Consider the following 19789-nt stretch of genomic DNA (forward strand, 5'->3'; position numbering starts at 1 on the left):
AAGCAGCCCTGAAGACTGTACGATACCTATTTAACTCACCAATGTTTCATCGAAATCTTCACAACTCGGATTGACGCACACGACCATCCTGACGTGGCCCTCCCCGTCGAAGAAGTTCTTGAAGAGGTGGGTGATCTTGGCGTCTCTATACGGCACCACCCGTACGGGCTGCTGCACCTGCTGGTTCTCCCGCAGCGCTTCCAGGCAGGCGCGCAGCGTCATCAGCGAGTTGTTGATGTTGCCCGCTTCCCGGAGGCGGCGGCCTGGACAAACAAACGTAATACCTTATTAACGACTCCCGATGAAGACATGGCACCAAGTGAATCAAATACCTGAGTTGGGTCATGTCAAGAGTCAGAATAACGGGAAAGTATGAATGAAACGATGTATGAATGTGAATTAAACAAGGAGTGTATGCCGAGATGTAGCGGTAGAGTGTGGAGGTCTATCCTCCATGCCTACCCCTGCGGAGAAACAGGGTGATGGTTAGTTATGTTCACAATGTGTTGCTAAGTTTGGAGACAGCATTCAACGAGCTGGGTACACATTTTGGTAAGGCCTGCCATTTTAGTCCTCGAATCCCAACTTTCCGGAGTCAGCCGGACTGGAATCACAAATTGGGGAATGTTGTGAGGCTGAAGTGTTATATTTGGGGATGCTGCATGGAGGGTCTTTTTAAGGAGAAGAAGGAGTGAAGTATTATAGGAGGGAGGAAACACAGAGGTCGGCGAAACGTTTCACATCCGAGGTATTAAGGTCATGAACAAGTGGTAGAATCTACCGCTTGTGCTAGCTGAAAAGAGTGTAAGAATTAATACCTGTATTGTTAGTTCTGCTTGTCCTCTCACTTCCCGCTAAGTCCACGAGACTCAGCTGCCCAACGCTGATCAGGTTTCTGTCCTGCACCACACTCTCTCCCATACTGTCGATAGGTGCCTGCCAAATACATAATTCATTTTATTTAATCACATTCGTACTGAAAATGTTACTACACTGATATTTTAAAAACATTTTCGCAGTCAGAATTCATAGGCAAAAGATTGAAAAATATCTTAACAATCCCATCACAGTGCATGTATTTCCTATTTGGCCACAGCTTTCAAATGGGTTGTTTCACAGAATTTGAACAATTCATCAAATTTCAAAGAGAAAGAAACAAGATTTTTATTATACTTAATGTACGTTTACATAGGACGGGTTGTTTCGGAGAATTTGAACAATTCTTCAATATTCAACGTTAATTTGCGAGTTCTGTGAAAGATATTTTCTAGTACAATGATATAATATCAGAACTTGAATAGGACTTTCACAGAACTCGCAAATTAACGTTGAAATTTGATGAATTGTTCAAATTCTCCGAAACAACCGGTCCTTAATCTATACTATCCAACATTTAATTTTGGTTATACAGTAGAACACTGATAATTTGAAAAAATGCATAATTCGAAATTTTCGCCAAAAAAATATCTACAGAAATTTTTTTAGAAATGGTTTTTTAATTCGAAATTTGTTAGTTCGTAATTCGAAATTTATTTACACGCGAAAATTTGTTGAAAAATTGTAATTCGAAAAAATTCGATTTTTGTGAAAATAAATCATAAAATTTCGTAAATCTGAATCTAATGACGGTAAAATGCCGAAAAGTGTATTTTTACGTGGTTATATATCGTCCAAATTAGAATCATTATTTTGTAAATCGAAATCGATTTAAACTGGAATGTCGTATTTTTTCCAATTTATTTCGAATATCCGAGTTTGAAGGGCCGAGAAATATCTGAATTTAGGGTCGGCCGTGACGGAAATCGGCTGCGAAATCTTGATTTACTCGGAAATATATAGAATTTTTTCGAATATCTCAATTTGAAGAGTAGGCCGCAACCGAAATCGGAATTGAAAATTTCAGTTTAAGCATAAATATATCGTATTTTTACGAATATCCGAATTCAAAGGGCCAACCGCGACGGTAATCAACTGCAAAAATTCGATTTAAACAGGAATAATTCATATTAATATGAATGTGCTCCATAGATACTACCCGAATTTGAAGGGGCGGCCGAGGAACTCGATTTTCGGCGTTTTTTTTCGATTTTTTTTTCGATTTTTTTTTCATAAAATTTCGAATTACGTGGGAATTCGTTAATTCGAATTTGATGTCCCGTGGATTTCGAATTAACGAGGTTCTACAATATTTGAAAACCTCCTACTACCATCACAGAAAAATGCAGAAGCGGAAAATGTTGCTTGTGTTGTGTTGTCATTTTCTTTTTAATTTTTATTGGAGAAACAAACAGTACATAATTGCATAGAGGACAAACGTTACAAAGTTTAACAAGTTAATACAATAATTTTTACCAATGACATGTCGCTGACATATATACATATGTGGTATATTATATATTTTACTTAAGTTAAGTTAGTCAGTGTGTTAGGAGAGGAGAGAGGTGTGTGGGAGTGTTTGTGTGTATATGTGGACGTGTGCGTGTGTGGATGTGTGTGTTATGTGTGCAAATTCAGTGTGCTAAAAAAATGTGATGGAGAACTTAACCAGCCGAGGAATTGAACACACTACGCCTGGGTGGGACCCAAACGCAATGTCAACTCAGTCACCGACCGGTCCATCGTATCGATTATATAATTTGAAATCTTGGATTATTTTGCAATAAACAAATATTTGAGTTCTGTGAAGTATCAGGCCCATAGTAAAATATCAACGGAATTTGAATAGAACTTTCACAGAGCTTGAAAATGAACTTTAAAATTTGATCAATTGTTCAAATTCTATGAAACAACCCATCCTTAGAGTGATTATTATTGTTGTAATTATCAAATATGTAGAGCTATGTATTGATAAATAATATCTTCTAGAACAAGGCTGGGAGGCTGGGGGACATTAGTAGGTTATATTGATAGAAATTGATTAGGTTACCTGCACAAGTCTTATGGTGAATACAGAGTGACTTCGGCTAGACTCTGAATTAAGAGTGGTGTGGGCCATTCTCTTTCTCTTGAGACCCTTGTAGAAGGCATCCAGTGCCTCTTCTCTTGTCTGTTCAGCAAACAAATTAAATTTATTAATAATACATTATCAAAGATAACAAATATTGTATAAAAAAGAAGTCAACCTACTTTTACTTCCACTTCTGTGACTCCGTGGACATACATGTTGTGAGATGAATCCTCGCGTATAATTTTTGTCAATGGACTTCTGCAAAATAAAAAGTTTTACATTATATCTAAATTATTATATATCACGAACGAAGACTTTTTTTATTTTGGTACAATATTTTACATTTCTTAGTACTGAGGACTTTATAAAATACACATTCATTCATATTACGTACCTCCTTCCCAAGGAGCCTTCTTCTAGGAGATCATAAACTATATTGTTGTATATTTCAATATAAGTGACAAACACAGCATACAGATTGTCTTCATCTACACCATTTATTTTGAAAACCTCAGAAGAACTTAGGGCTAAATCTGGGTTAGAGTTGTTTCTGAAAGAGAAAAAAACCATAATATATATCATTTTAACACATAGGTATAATACCATATTTGCTTGCAAAGATAAGAACGGCAATTCTAATTAATTAATGGTAATTTTTCAGTGAAAAAAAATTATGTTCACAAACTCGGAAATCATATTCCCAAAAAACAGATCAATGATTTTTTAATTAAAATTTTCATTTGTGGATAGTATATTAAAAAATTAAATAAGAATTATGAATGAAAAAAGTTGTTACTTTCTGGCAGATTTGGGCACAGCTGTTTTGTGTAGGACTTGCTGTCTTTGAAACGCTGCATCCGCATCCCCTTGGATTTCAAAGCCATTGGCCCTGTCAGGCCGGAATACAAAACGGCGCGCCTGCACATTGTCTATGCTGTTGAAGATGACATCGAGGCAACGGGGCATTATTCCAGCATTTTGAGGCTCCCCTACAGATAAAAATAAAATTATGAAAAATATTTTATTTTTATTGAAAGTTTTTGATACATTTCATTGGAACAGTTATTACAAAAATAACAATTAAGAAAAAAATCCGCAAAGGCAGAGCATGTGCATGTGTGTTACGATAATAATAATTATTATAAAACCTTTAATAAAAACATTGTAACAAATAAAAAGAATATTCCAAAGAGTTCTATTTAGTACAGAGCGGCACGCCAATTTGGTTTTTGGAAAGGGCAACCTGAAGGCGGAGGGGGTGGCGAGGGATAGTTTCGGTAGAAGGGGACAGATGAGAAATTTTTATCACAATGGTTTTCTGTCGCAAATATGCAGTGGTGTCGGTGACAGAGCGCACTTTTTCAGTAGAGGCCTACTATTCACACGCATGCTCGATCGTCGCTGTGCAGCGGGCTTTCTGTTTCAGGCTCGCAGTTTGCAAGTATGCGGTAATGGAGTGAAGCGAATCCCAGAGAACTTCATCAAAGACCCCTTCACTCGGACAGTCACAGTATGGTGAGCCATATCAAGGATACGGATCATCGACCCTTACTTTTTCAGTAGAGGCCTACTATTCACACGCATGCTCGATCGTCGCTGTGCAGCGGGCTTTCTGTTTCAGGGTCGCAGTTTGCAAGTATGCGGTAATGGAGTGAAGCGAATCCCAGAGAACTTCATCAAAGACCCCTTCACTCGGACAGTCACAGTATGGTGAGCCATATCAAGAATACGGATCATCGACCCTTACTTTTCTGAAAAGACCATGATCCAGGATTTTTTTATGCCGGCTTTCGAAGCTATGGAACTAGAGGATCCGCAGTTTCAACAAGGTGGGCCACAGCCCACACAACCGTCAATGGAGTTTTGAGAGAAACCTTCCCCGGGCGGCTCATCTCTCTGAGGATGGATCTCAACTGGTCTGTGCGCTCTCCTGAAATAGCCCCTTTTGATTTTTCCTGTGGGTTTACCTGAAGTTTCTTGTTTACAAAAATCGTACTCAGCCCCTGGAGATCCTACAGGACAATATTGGGGCTCAAATTGCCAATATACCCGTCACCATGCTTGAAGAGAATGCAAGAAAACTTCCGAAAAAGGCTTCTCGAGTGTGTGGACCATGGAGGACGACATTTGCCTAATACCCTTTTCATAACCATGTAATATCAAATTTCCCATGTTATGTGAAACATAAAAAATAAAATAAAAATGGATATTTTAAAACGTAATTTATATTTAACACACAAATGCCGCATGCCAAACCGGAGTGTGTGCTTTTTAAATACATCTATTTGCATTTCACTTTCGTTTTTGGGAATGAATGAATGCAAATCTTGGAAGCGGAAATTAACCCACTTCCTCGATCGAGCTGAAACTCGACTCATTGTCGATGACAATGCATTATTTCGACTTTTCAACATTTCTCTGAAATCGGTGACATTACAGCAGTTAACATACAAAATAAATGTCGGTCCTACCAGATCGGCATTTGGCAAACTTGGTAGAGTTGTTGACTACGGTTCCTAGGTAGGAAGGTTCAGTCAAACCAAATATTTTTGAAAGCCAAGAAAAATTGAAAACCTGCAGCACAAACACGCACATGAAACGAGTAAAATAAATGAAATAAGACTCCTCTTCAGAAAAAAAAACCCAAAAAGAGTTGAAAGTCTTTGCTAAGAGATATTTGGCGAATTACCGAAGGAAATAAAATTAGCAGAAATATAAACAAATTTATACTTAAATTGCATAAATATGTGATTTGATTCACACTAAAGAATTAAAAGAAATGTATATACGAGGGAACGTTTTTAAGTTCGCGGAATGGAGGGTAAGGAGTGGGAATAAAAATCCAAATTTATTTTTCCTTTTCAATATATTCACCAGCTACCCTAATACATTTTTCGGATCTTTCAATTAACTTATGTGTACCCTCAAAAAAAAAAGATTTGTCTTTGTCTAAAAAATATGCTGAAACTGCAACCTTCACTCTTCATCACTTGAAAATTTTTGCCCACAAAGTTCTTTTTTCAAGTTTGGAAAAAGGTAATAATCACTGGGAGCCAGGTCAGGACTGTAGGGTGGATGTGGCAAAATTTCGAAGCCCATCTTCTGCAGGGCAGCCATCGAAACACGGCATTTGTGAACAGGCGCGTTGTTGTGCAGAAGGAGGACACCTTTGGTCAATTTTTCCCTTCTTTTCTCCTTGATGGCTTCCTTTAATTTCTCTAGAATTGAAGCATATTTAACTCCGGTTATGGAAACACCTTTATCTTTGTAATCGATCAACAGGATTCTTTCTGAGTCCCAAAAGACTGTCGCCATGATTTTCCCAGCCGATGGTGACACCTTAAACTTCTTGGGTGGTGGTGTGCCTTTCTTGTGCCACTGCATAGAGTCCTGTTTAGACTCAGGTTCATAATGATGAACCCAAGTTTCATCACCAGGCACAATTTGAGCCAACACTCCATCTTTGTATTCCCTACAGAGATTCAAAAATGCATGAGAACACGCACTGTTGTTTTTGAGGCGGCGTGAGCATTCTCGGCACCCATCTTGCGCTGACTTTAGTCATGCCAAGATGGTCGTGAAGAATTTTGAAAATGATTGTATCTGATACTCCAACCATTTCTGCGAGCTGTTTCTTCTTTAGTCGGGCATCTTCTGTTATTAATATTTGGATTATTTGAATAATTTCCGGAGTGGTCACCTCGATAGGCATTCCTGGCCGTGGGTCGTCCTTAAGCGACTCCCTGCCTTGTTTAAAGAGGGTATGCCACTTGTAAACCATAGTTTTACTTGGACAAGAGTCCCCGTAAACGGATGACATCTCTTCCAGTATGATCTGAACTGATTTTCTTTGCTTGGTAAGGAATTTTATAACAGCGCGGAACTCGATTTTCTCCATATTCACAATTCTCCCCTTGATTGACTTGTTTGGTCGACGATAGCTCAAAGACCAATGACCTAATTACGATAAAACCCGGTATTTATACTAATAATGAGTTGGTCAATTAGTACCTAATTCTGCGACACCCCCACTAATCACCATTCTGCGAACTTAATTACGCCCCCTCGTATATATGTGTAAATATTGATTGTATATAAATAAATATTGTACTGGGAGATAGGTAACTTTTTAGGGGATCAGGTAGTGAGGCACGAAATAAAAGGCGTGTGGTGAAGGTCACTGTGTTAATTGGTGAGTCAGTTTGAGCCGTGACGAGGAGATGATGTAGGACAGATGTAGAATATTCCGGTTGCTGCGATGATGTGCTGGTCAGGCGCGGGTCAGTGAGTCGACGCCGGGCGCTGGTGACCGGGACTCGATGACTGTCAGGAACTGGCGATCTGGGGAATCAATACTCCAGTGCTGACGGAGGCCGAAGGTGCGGCGGACCTTGTAGGCAGTTGAACGGGAGCGGCGTAGACCAGTGAGGATGCTGCGTGTCCTCGTGGTGGTCATGGTGGCGTGGAAGAAGCGCTGGTCAGAGACACTGGAACCAGGGCGCTTGTAATCCGAGTAGCGCTTGCCAGGAACGGCGATCTGGACAAGGCGCTATGATGATGTCCCAATAGAGTCCATGATGGTACGGGCGAAGCCGGGTACGTTGTCCTTCGCGCTAGTAAGAGGAGCGCGATTTATCACTCGTTGAGATTTGTCCACGGACGGCAGATTGATGACTGACTGACTGACTCGCTGCGTCGGGCTTATTTATACCACACGGCCGACGGCAACGGTAGGTAGATGGATGGCAACTAAATCCTAGGCACTCGCATAGTCTGTGTGTCTCACGAAGTTTCGACGGCGCGGCAATTATGCCTAGGCGGTAGACTCGAACCTTCTGGCGAGTTCTCGTAATGTGAAAGACGGACTTGCAATATTATTGTCGTCAATAGACAAGTAGGTGCTTGTAGTACGTAGGCTGCTTTGTTTACGATGCGATTTGGACTGCAGGTACATAATTCGGGAGTAGGTACTAAGTAGGTCGAGCGGTTTATTATTAATTAGTTAATCTAGATTTTTCTCGATGCCACAACTTTGTAAAACTATTTAAAAACCCCAAATAAATAAAGAATTTGATATTGTGCTATGGTTTTACCTGTCATACTGTAGGTTTTTCCGCTGCCTGTCACGCCATAAGCAAATAGGAGACCATTCTTTCCATTGATCAGATTCTCAACCAGAGGCATGGCGATTTTAGAAAACACCTGAAATGTAGTAGATAATAGTAATAAGTAATTGTCATATATATCATAAAATGTTGGGAATGTGTAAAAGAGATACGACACTGGAAAGGATAAAATGGCTAAAGGGCGGGTGCCATTTGGCGCTTTAGCCATTTATCTTATCCAGCGTCGATAATAAAGTGCTAGGGTGCCATATGGCGCTTTAGCCATTTATCTTATCCAGCGTCGATAATAAAGTGCTAGGGTGCCATATGGCGCTTTAGCCATTTATCTTATCCAGCGTCGATAATAAAGTGCTAGGGGCCATATGGCGCTTTAGCCATTTATCTTATCCAGCGTCGATAATGAAGTGCTAGGGTGCCATATGGCGCTTTAGCCATTTATCTTATCCAGCGTCGATAATATCGTCGGTATTCTTTGAAAAACAGTGATACAAAAAACATTGAAGACCAAATTTGAAGTTTTGAGAAAACCGTAATAGGGAACTCCAGTGAAAAATCTTACAGCTTAAAAAATATACATTCATACAGATCAACAAACGCTGATTCTGAATATATAAGTTATACTAGCTGTACCCTGCCACGCATTTCTGTGGCTCAGTCTGTCTATGCAGATAGAGAAACAATAGAGCGTTTTACTTTTACGTCCAACAGATGGCGATGTTTTAAAAAAAAAACATGTTTTGTCTCTACCACGTGACATCTATATAATATAGGTATATAAAAACACATGCATATTCGAATGCAACGTTGTGTCAAAATTTCAAAGCAATCGGCAAAGAACTTTCGGACATTTAACATTTTGAAAAAACCATTATATAGATTTAATATTATTACATGTAGAATTTGTAAATCGTCGTTTAAAAACTAATAAAACACACCATTCGATTGGTATGACTGAATCTGTGATCCATCACAACCAGTCTGCGTGAGTAATATATCTATGGTATAAATATTTAAAATCACATCAGGGTTGACAATTCGTCAAGAATTCTCCAAATTGTGGGAAATTTCTAAGATTTTTCAAGAATTGGATTGTTGAATTGGAGAACCTTTTTGTGGAGAAAATGCGGGGATTCTGGGCATTTCTTGATTATACAACCATATTGAAAAATAATATTTACAATAAATGTGAAAATGAAATATATTTTCTTTTGTTAAAGCCTGATTGAAAGAGAAAATCCGAAAAGGACCAGATAATAAATAAAAAAAAAAAATACTGCCCAACATAAATACACAACCAGGGCAAAAAGCGAAAATATCCTGATTACTCCCAATTTGAACACATCCTTTGGACAGAGAAATAATAAATTCCATGCTATAAAATTGTTCAATGCTCTACCAAATGAAACCAAAAAAATAAACGAAATGAGTATATTTAAAACAAAAGTCAAAACATGGCTTAGAGATCAAAGTAATAATCAACTTACAAACATTATGAAGACAATGTAAAGACAATTCAAAACTAAATACAAAAATTTAAAAAAAACTACAGGCCGCCTCAGAACAGGAAACCCTAGTGAGGAGGACTGTGAAAAAAATACAAAAAATATACTTATATTATACTTTAAACCTACATAATGTACAAATTTTGCTATTGATATTAATAAAAAAAAATAAATAAATAAATAAATAAAAAATAAATGCTAATTTTAATAGAATTTTTTTTTAATGTTGCAGGTAAAGGAGTGGGGATTTTGAATATCTCTACATATCATGTGGGTATTTTAGAACATGCATTGGCAACCCTGGTCCACATTCACATTAGAACGCAGTGATGAAATGCAGTATTTTAAATACCGGTAAATTGTTTTTCAGTTGCGGTCATGCGTGTATTTTGGCACTTTGGTTCAATACAATAACATTAGTGACGAGATGCTAACATTTTACCTTGCGTTCTTCACTGTTAAAAGTGGGTAGTCTTAAAAATAAAAAAAACGTCTTGACTCCCATACAAAATATAGAACCGGTTGAAAAAAAATCGAATGCTTTTTGAATCTGGTGACATCACTGGTCAGGTCCATAGATTTGGAGACCCGAAAAATTAAAACTGAAAATTGTTTGAACTTTTAAAAATAACAATTTAAAAAAATACTGGTATTTAAGTTAGAAGATGATAAAAAAATAAATTTAAAGGTGGACTGGAGTTCTGAATTTTAAATATGAGATCGACAAATTTGACGTTTAATAAATATGTCCCAATGGTCATGTTGGTTAAGACGCCTGTCCTGGTAAGACAAGAGATTCTGGGTTTCGATTCCTAGGTGTGACTGTTATCTTTTTTTTCCCTGTCTTGTATGTTTCATGTTTCGTTTAGATTTACAAGTATTATCTTATTCTTCAATAAATTGTAACTTTTATTTATGAGGAAAATTAAAAACAAAAGTGCTTTCAACACAAACGATAATTAACACAAAATAAAATAAACCTAACACACTTTGGAAAAATGGACTTAACTGTTTTTAAAAATACTGACTACATAATTATTAATCCAAGCAGTAGCTATACTATAAGATTTATTAAAGAAATAAGGTAAGTACATATAAAATAGTATTTACATTTTGTTTGTACATATTGTGAGATTTGAATACTACTCTTCCATGGAAGCGTTAGATTGTGGTTCGAAGAGGAGTGCACAGTACATAATTGTAGTTATTTATAAGTAACAAGCTGCACCCCGCCACGCGTTGTTGTGGCTTCTTCCAGAACTTTTAAGAGCATTCTCGAACTTTCCAGAACCTTCTAGACTCACCAACACACTTCGCCACTCAGTTTGGAACCTTATTCAACTTTTTCCTTCCAGAACCTTCTAGAGCATTCGAGAACCTTCATGAACTTTCTGGAACCTTCCAGAATCAGTGTTCAAAGTTTGGATTTTGTAATTAACCAGTTCAGTTTTGAAAAAGTGTAAGGCGAGTTATTTTTTTTTTTTAATTTTAATATTTCTAAAATTATGTGTTCATTTGTAATAATAAAATTTAAACGTCTATTATATCACTTTTCCAAAAAAATTTTTAGTTTTCGGATACGTTCAGAAATATCCCCTTTATTCGGATTTTATTTAGAAGCAGAAATAGACACAAATTTTCCGTCTTTCCGACAGCTAAGAAATATAACGGTCAATATGTCGGAGGCCTGAAAGGTATGTGTTTCTAATTTCTTCCGGTAGTCGATTGAAAAAAGTTCTTGCTTGGTAGGTATAATAATTTTGTGCAAATGAAGTATTTAATTTTGGGCATGGAAAAATATATTTAAGTCGAGTACGGCTTTCAGTTAAATATTGCTTCTGGTCTTTTTTCTTTTGCGATTTAAATTATTGAATTTTAAATGTACAGATCTTTAAATTTAGGTACTTGAAATTCTTCGAATAAGTGATCTGTTGGGTAGTAGCTGGGTTTTTTCATACTTCCGATTTTATGTCCGGGTTAAATCTTCCCCATAGGAAAAACTAAACCCTTCCACTCACTTTTCCACAAATGATCATCTAGTCAATCATTTTGATTTTTAATTTTTAAATGATTTTTACTATTATTCTCTGTACGACTTCTATTTTTAGATGTGCGGATTCCCAACCAATGACAGCAAATTGAAAAGGTGATTGGACTAAGGCGTAGTATTTTAAATATAGATTTTTTTTCACAAAAATTTCTGAATCTTAATTCTAATTTTTTTTACTAGATACTATATATGTTTGGTCCTTCCATTTAAGTTTTATATTGATAATTATTCCTAGATACAATGATTTTTATTGTGAGTTTTGGAATTGTCATGTATGATAATGTCAAAGTTTTTAGATGTACCATTTATGTGTATTGCAAATGGAACTATAAATGTTTTTTTATTATCTCTTTACCTCCCTGAAGCTGTACATGGGTGGAAAAAAGTTTTTAACCGACGAGGAGGTAAAGGAGGAGGTGGAAAAGTGGACGAAGGTGTTGGCGGGAAACTACTTCGAGGAAGGCATCAAAAAGTTGATCCCCCGCTTCACCACCTGCATTGAGAGGAATGGCGACTATGTCGAAAAATAGCTTACATATGTACTACGGTAACCATGTAATTTTTTTGTTTAAACAAAAAGATTTGTAACCTACAAAAATTCAGTACACTTACTTTCTGGATACGCCTCGTATAATATTAAAAATTATATTTGAAATAATTGACAGGCATCTACAATGTCAACGTTTTACATAGGTATTTTCATGGACAATATTGAAATGCGTTTAAAACTTCGAAAACCTAGCTCTATACATTGCACATTGCAGAACAACCTGAAGGTAGTCATGATTTCACTGAACTGCTGTCGTATCCTAAGGGTCAAAGTGTTGATGTCTTCAGTGGTTTTTAATTTTTCGTTTTCTCAAGTATTTTCATTTATTATTATTACTGTATAATACTGGATTATGAAGTAATTTATCCAAATAGTGTTTGAAAGAAAATGTCATTAACATATATGGTAAAAAGAATTGGTCCAAGCACTGTACCTTGTGGGATTCCAAATTCTGACATTTCTTTATCGCTATTAACCTGATTGAATTTTACTACTTGCAGGTGATTTTTTAAGTAATTGGAAATCCATTTAATCGCATTATCTTTTATGCAAATATTGTTCAATTTTCTCAGTAGAATTTCATGGGATATGCTATCAAAAGCCTTTCTGAGATCGATAAATATACCTGCAGTAGAATTTCATGGGGTATGCTATCAAAAGCCTTTATGAGAACAATAAATATACCTGCAGTAGAATTTCATGAGGTATGCTATCAAAAGCCTTTATGAGAACAATAAATATACCTGCAGTAGAATTTCATGAGGTATGCTATCAAAAGCCTTTATGAGATCAATAAATGTATCTGCTGTAGAATTTCATGAGATATGCTATCAAAAGCCCTTCTGAGATCAATACCTGCAAATCTTTTACACTTATCTAATGATTCGTAAATGTCTGATGTTACATTAGCAATAGCATCTTGTGTGCTGAGTGATTTTATAAAACCAAACTGGTTTTGGGTAGAATTTTATTATTTTCTAAGAAATTGACCAGATTGTTTTATCACAAATTTTTCCTATGTTTGAAATTAGACAGATTGGGCGATAATTAATTATGTACTTGTTATGTATTTCCAGATATGGAAATATTCCCTTTTTTAAACTTAAGATTATCAAATGAGTAATAGGTTTTATCAAATTAAGTTTCACAAATTTAAGAATATGTACCGTAATATAATCCGGGAGATGAACCTCCTTTCATGCTTTCCATTATTCAATATTTTTGGATTCTGTAAATTTTCTATTACTTGTTTTTTCAGGTAAGGGTTTATGCATATTTTTCGCAAGATTTTTTCCAACATTGGCGAAAAAAGAATTAAAGATACTATCGTGGTCAAAAACAAATTTATGTGTTTTTATTATAGAATTAAAGATGTTTGAACATTGTTTAGGTTGGATATAAGCATCTATGATTTAATGTACTTTATGTTCAGTGTTTTTTTAGTATTGTCTATGGGCAAATTAACTGTTTTCCATATCTTTTTATGGTATTGTCCAAAGAGCGTATTTTATTTCTTAAAAATTCCTATTTACTTTTTTTAATACAGGTTGTTAATTTTTTTTAATGAAAAAATGTACGTCTTTTCTTTATGGGTGTTTTTTTAATGTTGATTTATAAAGTTTTTCTTTGTTTCTGATTGATATAATATATTTCAGTAGACAATTTTTTTATTTGCCGAGACAATAAGTTGTTTGAACAAGTTTTGGTATCATCACTTTTTAAAACATTGTTCCACTGCTCATTTTGAAGTTTTTCCAATAGAACAGTCATATTTGTAGTGGATTCTTGGGTTAAATTATATTTTTTAGGTTGAATTTTGTTATCTGCATGAATGGTGATCAGTTTTATATGTTTCCAAATAATTGATTTTACTTTTTGAAGATATTTAATATTGTGTCTGTGGTAATAAGTTTTTAACTGCAGAAGCGTATGAAATTATTGCTTTATTTTGTGATTTCGATTGCCATATGTGAAATTATTTCCATGTTAGTTGTTTCTTTCAACTTATTTGACTTAGTTTATTTTGTGAGTTTGGTTTCATTTTTTACTACAATTAAAAGAAGGTCTGTTATATTTTGTTTCGCCTTTGTTATGTATGCCACTTCCTCTATCTTCAAATGTTGTTTTTTTTTCACTATAATATTTGATTTTACTTGTATTGTGATTTGAAGGTGTTATTTTTTGCCACCTCTCACTCACATCAATCGCCGCTCTAGAGCTAGGCAACACTGAAATATGCTCAAATATAGTTTTCAAATAGTTTCAATAATATACCTATGCAATAAAAAGATGTCCATTCATTGCTTAAGTTTGCATATTTTCTTTATATTATTATTATAGCTATTGCTCTCTTTTTTATTTTTGTACTGCATTGTATGATTATATATATTTTATAATTACCTCATTTTGCGTGGCCTCCTGAGTGAATACCTCCTTGAAGGAATACTGGTAGGCATGCCCGTTGCCCCGTACCGAGTCGGAGGGCGGGGTGAGGCGCACCGAAGTGGGGGACACCACACGCAAGCACGGCTCCGGACCCTGGCCGCTAAGCGCCACGCGCCGGATGCGGCAGTAAACGCTGACAGGGGCCCGGATGATGCTATCCTTCGAGGAGGACTTTTGCAGCTTGCCCGGTGTCTTGGGGCGCCTTAAATATACATTCAATATGATGTATCAATATTAACATTTTTAAGGCACTCTATTCCAACATGCTTTTAATTTATTGTTTTTTTTTTAATGTTACATCTCACAAGAGCACCCTTGCCTGGACAGTGTAAAGAACCGTTGTAAAGATATGTTGCAAAGACCCGCCTCACAAAGCAGCGTTGTGAGGCGGGTGAAGATATGGGCTGTAGGAAGGGATTGATTAATGCGGTTCTTGAAGAACAGCCACCTAACCGCTACAGCTTGTCATAATTTTGAAGGTTTTCGGGCCATGAATTTGTCTAATCCACTGCAGCAATTTAACACAATGCCCAGCAGTACCATTACCGGGCAAGACAATGCAAGACATGCATTCAGCAATGGGTAATTTATCTTGCTAGTTTATGGGCAACTTTAAATGTTTCTAAGAATATGGTAAGGATGCTCTAATGTAAAAAACACACATCCTATAAAAAAGGATATTATTTTAAGCTGTGACTGTAAGAACACAACGACTACTGTATCTGATAAAGGGTTATCGAGCAGGCGGGCCGCGGCCCGGATCCACATTTATCGGAGGAATATTGTTGCTAAAATTAGTATTGTTGTACATAGATTCGTAACATTATCACAAAGGAAAAGCTACCATTTTCTTTCGTCAAATAATTCAAAATAAAGATGAGGGTTTTTCAGTCAGCAAAGGGCAACTACCATGGTCAAACTCCAATAAGTTACACCCCAAAACAAACATTTTTTCGGTTGGAAAAGCCAGAAGATCAACAAACAAACAAAATAATGCTGGCGAAAAACTGTATATTTGCATGTCAAATTAATACAAAACAATCTCTACCCATTCAAATCAAATATGTAACCAATTTTACGTATAAAGATTTGAATTTTGTGTAGTAAAATACAGAAATAGACGTCATACACATTTGATAAATTAATAATATTGTAAACTTACATGGGTTTCATTGCGTTGATTTGATTTATAACTGTCACAAACTATTTAATGTTTATCATATGTAACTAGGAAACTAGTTGAATTTGTTAACTATTTTAATAAATTCCGAAAAATATCAACGGTTAGAAAACAGACAATATTTTTGACAGTTTTATTTGAAACTTCCTTAAAACTGCTTCAAACCGTTGAACCATCAGTGTTGCCAACTTGATTTTTAAAATAAAGCCAGCCGTCTCCCAAAAAGGAGCTGAAAAAGAGCTAAAACCTTGTACATTTTCAAATGATGATTCCCCATAATTTTTTCCAATTTCAGAGAAAACTTATTCTCCACATTGTTTGAAATCCATTCCCCACAATTAACTAATTTCAGAGTTTCCCTAGATTTTTGTGCTTTTCCCTAAAAACTATTTTTCCTTTATAAAAAATGGAGCTAGATTAAATCTAGCTCTAAAGAAGCTGAGTTGGCAATAAAGTGAACTATAGATATAATGGGACTTGGACACGGTCAAGCGGCTTGATCGCAAGCACGTAGTTTATTGTCTATGGCACTTTGTGTCAAGCATTTTGACCGTGTACCGAAGCTGGCTTGCAAGCATTGCGCAATTCTACGTGCTTGCGGCGAGGCTTGATGCGAATTTATATTTTTGTGGGAATAGACAAACGACAATAGACAAATAAATATCACGTATCATAAACAATGATATAAATTGAATAAAATTGTTATAAAATAGGTACTTAGTTATTGTTTTTGTGTTCAATTTGTAGAAATCCATCCGGAGCATTAGCAGTCCAGAACTAGTTAAGTCCCCAAGACAAACCCGAGCCGAAAGCAGAAAAGTTATGGACAAACGACAAAAGAAGGAAATTAAGACTAATAAACAAGCGTCAATCCCCACTAACACCAACTCTGCTCTTTCTACCACCACCGCAACAACATTCTCCTCTACTACAAGATCCTCACCAATAACACACGAGTCCAGTCCAGCGCTTCCATCTATCAACGAAGACAAAATTCCTCCTCTCAAAACCAAACCGATTCTGCCTTCTGTTAAAATCCCCCAATATATTTCTCTCCAGAAAACGAAACAGTCCGAGACAGCCATGAATATTGTTCAAATTGCCACTCTGGCACTGAAAGCAGCCGAGCCTCTCAAAAATAACATAACCAAAGAAGTCCGCGACACAATAATCTCATCTTTGCTGGAGATAATTGAGAAAGGAGCCACACTGGGAAAACAACTTCATGCTCTGGAAGTCGAATTACTTGAAACCAAGGTGCAGAATGCAGAATGTCAACTGAAGATGGAAGAAAGACACTGTAGGGAAATGTCAGCTTTCTGCGCCAACTCTCAAAAAGAGCCCGTACTCAGTTACGCCTCGGCAGTAGGGAATCGAGGAGATCGCACCAGACATGCCGTAATAGTGTCGTCATCAGACCAAGAAGCGACGTCAGAATCCATCACCTCAACAATAAAGGATACTATCAAGCCAGCCGACCTCAGAGTGGGTGTCAGTGGTATGTCAAAGGCCAAAAATAACAAGGTCATAATTACCTGCCCTAAAAAGTCAGATGCACAGAAGATCCTAACAGCAATTCCAGGGCTGACCAATGGTAACTTGGTTGCTCATGAGGGCAAACGTCTTAGACCTAATGTTATCTTGAAGGGGATCGAAAAAGAAACACAAGATTCCGAAATATTAGACATGATTGTGCAACAAAATGATACTATCTACGAAGCCACTGGAAATGATAAGGAAGCTATTAAAATTCTAAGATTCACAAACAACAGGAAAAATGATAGGCTACGAAACGTTATTCTGATCGTCAAAAAAGAAGTACACTCAGCTATGTTAAAACAAGAAAGAATAAATATAGGTTTCCAACGAGTCCGAGTCGAAGACAGCTGCCCAATCATGCAGTGCTATAAATGCATGGGATACGGTCACTCCGCCGCGAGATGTACTGAATCAAAAGATCGTTGTCTACACTGTGCTGGTGAACACAAATCATCTGAATGCTCAAAAAAGGAACAAAAAGAAGAATTCCGTTGCTGGAACTGCTTTAAAATGGCCAAAGGCAAAATTGAGGCACCAAAACACAGATCAAACGATAGGGACTGCCCCTACCGTGCCATAATGATGTCACGCACAATGGAGAGAGTTGACTATGGCTAACTCAACTGTAACTACAGCATCCGGGACCCAGGCCAGTATAAATGAATACAAATATGAGAAAATTGAAGACTATAAGCCAATAAAAAATAGCCTTCGAATAATGTATCTTAACGCGAGAAGTATCAGAAATAAAATTGACGAGATTGAAGAAACTTTAAAGAGCATCAAACCCACTGTACACGTACTTGCAATATCCGAAACCTGGTTGGAAGATGGTGAGGAGTGCTTCTTCAACATCGACGGCTACCAAAGTACATTCGCGTCTCGCACCAATGAAAGAGGAGGAGGGGTGATTCTCTACACACACCATTCACTAAATGCTACAACTATCGAAAAACATTGTAGTGAAAATTCTTTCTTAGGAATTAATATCCGTAATAGAAATTTTAAACCGTTAAATATTTATGTTATATACAGAAAGCCTACCTCAAACATTAACGAATTCTTAATGTATCTTGAATCTATTTTAAATAACTGTAGAAATGATACCCTAATCTTTGGTGACTTCAACATTGACATTCTTCAAAAAAATAATACATCTCTTAAGTACATCAACACGCTAGACTCATACAACTGTTTCATATGTAACACTTCCTATCCTACACGAGTAACAGATACCTCTACTTCTCTAATAGACCATATCATCTCAAACAGACAAAATATTTCCTCAACTACTGCAAATATAGATGCCTACCTAAGTGATCATAACATTTTGATATTAGATTACCAAAACAGCTTGAAACATCACACTAATAATAGAATACATTCTTTTTCAAACAACACCAAAACCGATAAAAACATGTTAAAAACATATTTAGAATCCCACAACTTTCCACACGAAACCACCAGTAATGCCAATGAAAACTATAATAATTTTAATGAATACATCAAAACAGCAATAAAATCATCCCAACATAAATCTGAGTTACGCATAGGAGACCAACGGAGGGGTAATACTCCATGGTTTGATGCAAAATTAAATGCACTTATCAAACAGCGCAACAATGCGTTTAAACTCTGGAAAAAAAATCAGCAAAGTGATATATTCACAGCACTGAGAAATAAAACAAGAAATCAAGTTACCAACTATAGAAGATATGCTAAAACCAAATACTACACGACTATATTTAAAGAAAACCTGCGTAATCCGCGACAGACATGGAAAATAATAAATGCAATTCTAACAAATAGCTCGACACCCCAGAAAGATGAAATTGAATGTCTTCTCATTAAGAATGAAGAAATAACATGCCCAACACAGATAGCTTCAACTTTTAACAACTTCTTTATATCAGTTGGGGAAAACTTAGCAGCCACAATTGCATCATATCCAGATGATTCTATCACTATAAACACGGATCAAAAAGCAATCCAGTCCTTATACATGGCCAAAACAAATAAAACAGAAGTTCTCAGTATCATCTTTCAACTAAAGTCTAATGCATCTCCAGGTTTAGATGGAATTACACCAGTGTACCTGAACTTTTGCAAAGATATATTAGCTGACCACCTTGTTTTTCTTATTAATCAATCCCTGGATAGTGGAATCTTCCCAGATCAACTAAAGATAGCAAAAATAATTCCGATTTACAAAGATGATTGCAAAAAAAATCCTTCTAATTATCGTCCTATATCCATCCTATCTGTCGTCTCTAAAGTTTTTGAAAAGGTTATTAAGCTTAGGCTCACTAAATATCTCTTATCAAACAATTTACTCGCATCCCAACAGTATGGATTCAGAAACCAATCTAACACAAAATGTGCTGCCTTCGATTTTGTATACGCCCTCCAAAAGCATATAGACCAGGGTAAGCATGCTGCAGGCTTATTTA

The 19789-nt window shown here is 36.3% G+C and overlaps 1 protein-coding gene across 1 annotated transcript in view; it reads right to left on the reverse strand.

Annotated features, from left to right (window-relative positions):
• Positions 1-15929, reverse strand: part of pav (kinesin family member pavarotti) — a 33730-nt gene extending 17801 nt beyond the window's left edge. The window contains exons 1-9 of the mRNA XM_089634477.1: positions 15783-15929; positions 14576-14822; positions 8041-8149; positions 3744-3936; positions 3342-3497; positions 3127-3205; positions 2927-3046; positions 819-936; positions 40-263 (exon numbers count right to left, since the gene is read on the reverse strand). Coding sequence (XP_089490603.1) covers positions 40-263; positions 819-936; positions 2927-3046; positions 3127-3205; positions 3342-3497; positions 3744-3936; positions 8041-8149; positions 14576-14822; positions 15783-15793 — 1257 coding nt within the window. The 5' untranslated portion in view covers positions 15794-15929. The remainder of the gene's footprint in view (positions 1-39; positions 264-818; positions 937-2926; positions 3047-3126; positions 3206-3341; positions 3498-3743; positions 3937-8040; positions 8150-14575; positions 14823-15782) is intronic.
• Positions 15930-19789: the final 3860 nt, after the last annotated feature.

The sequence above is a fragment of the Hesperophylax consimilis genome, chromosome 8, assembly GCF_061612785.1.
Source record: "Hesperophylax consimilis isolate HC1 chromosome 8, BYU_Hcon_1.0, whole genome shotgun sequence".
Taxonomy (NCBI): Eukaryota; Metazoa; Arthropoda; class Insecta; order Trichoptera; family Limnephilidae; genus Hesperophylax; species Hesperophylax consimilis.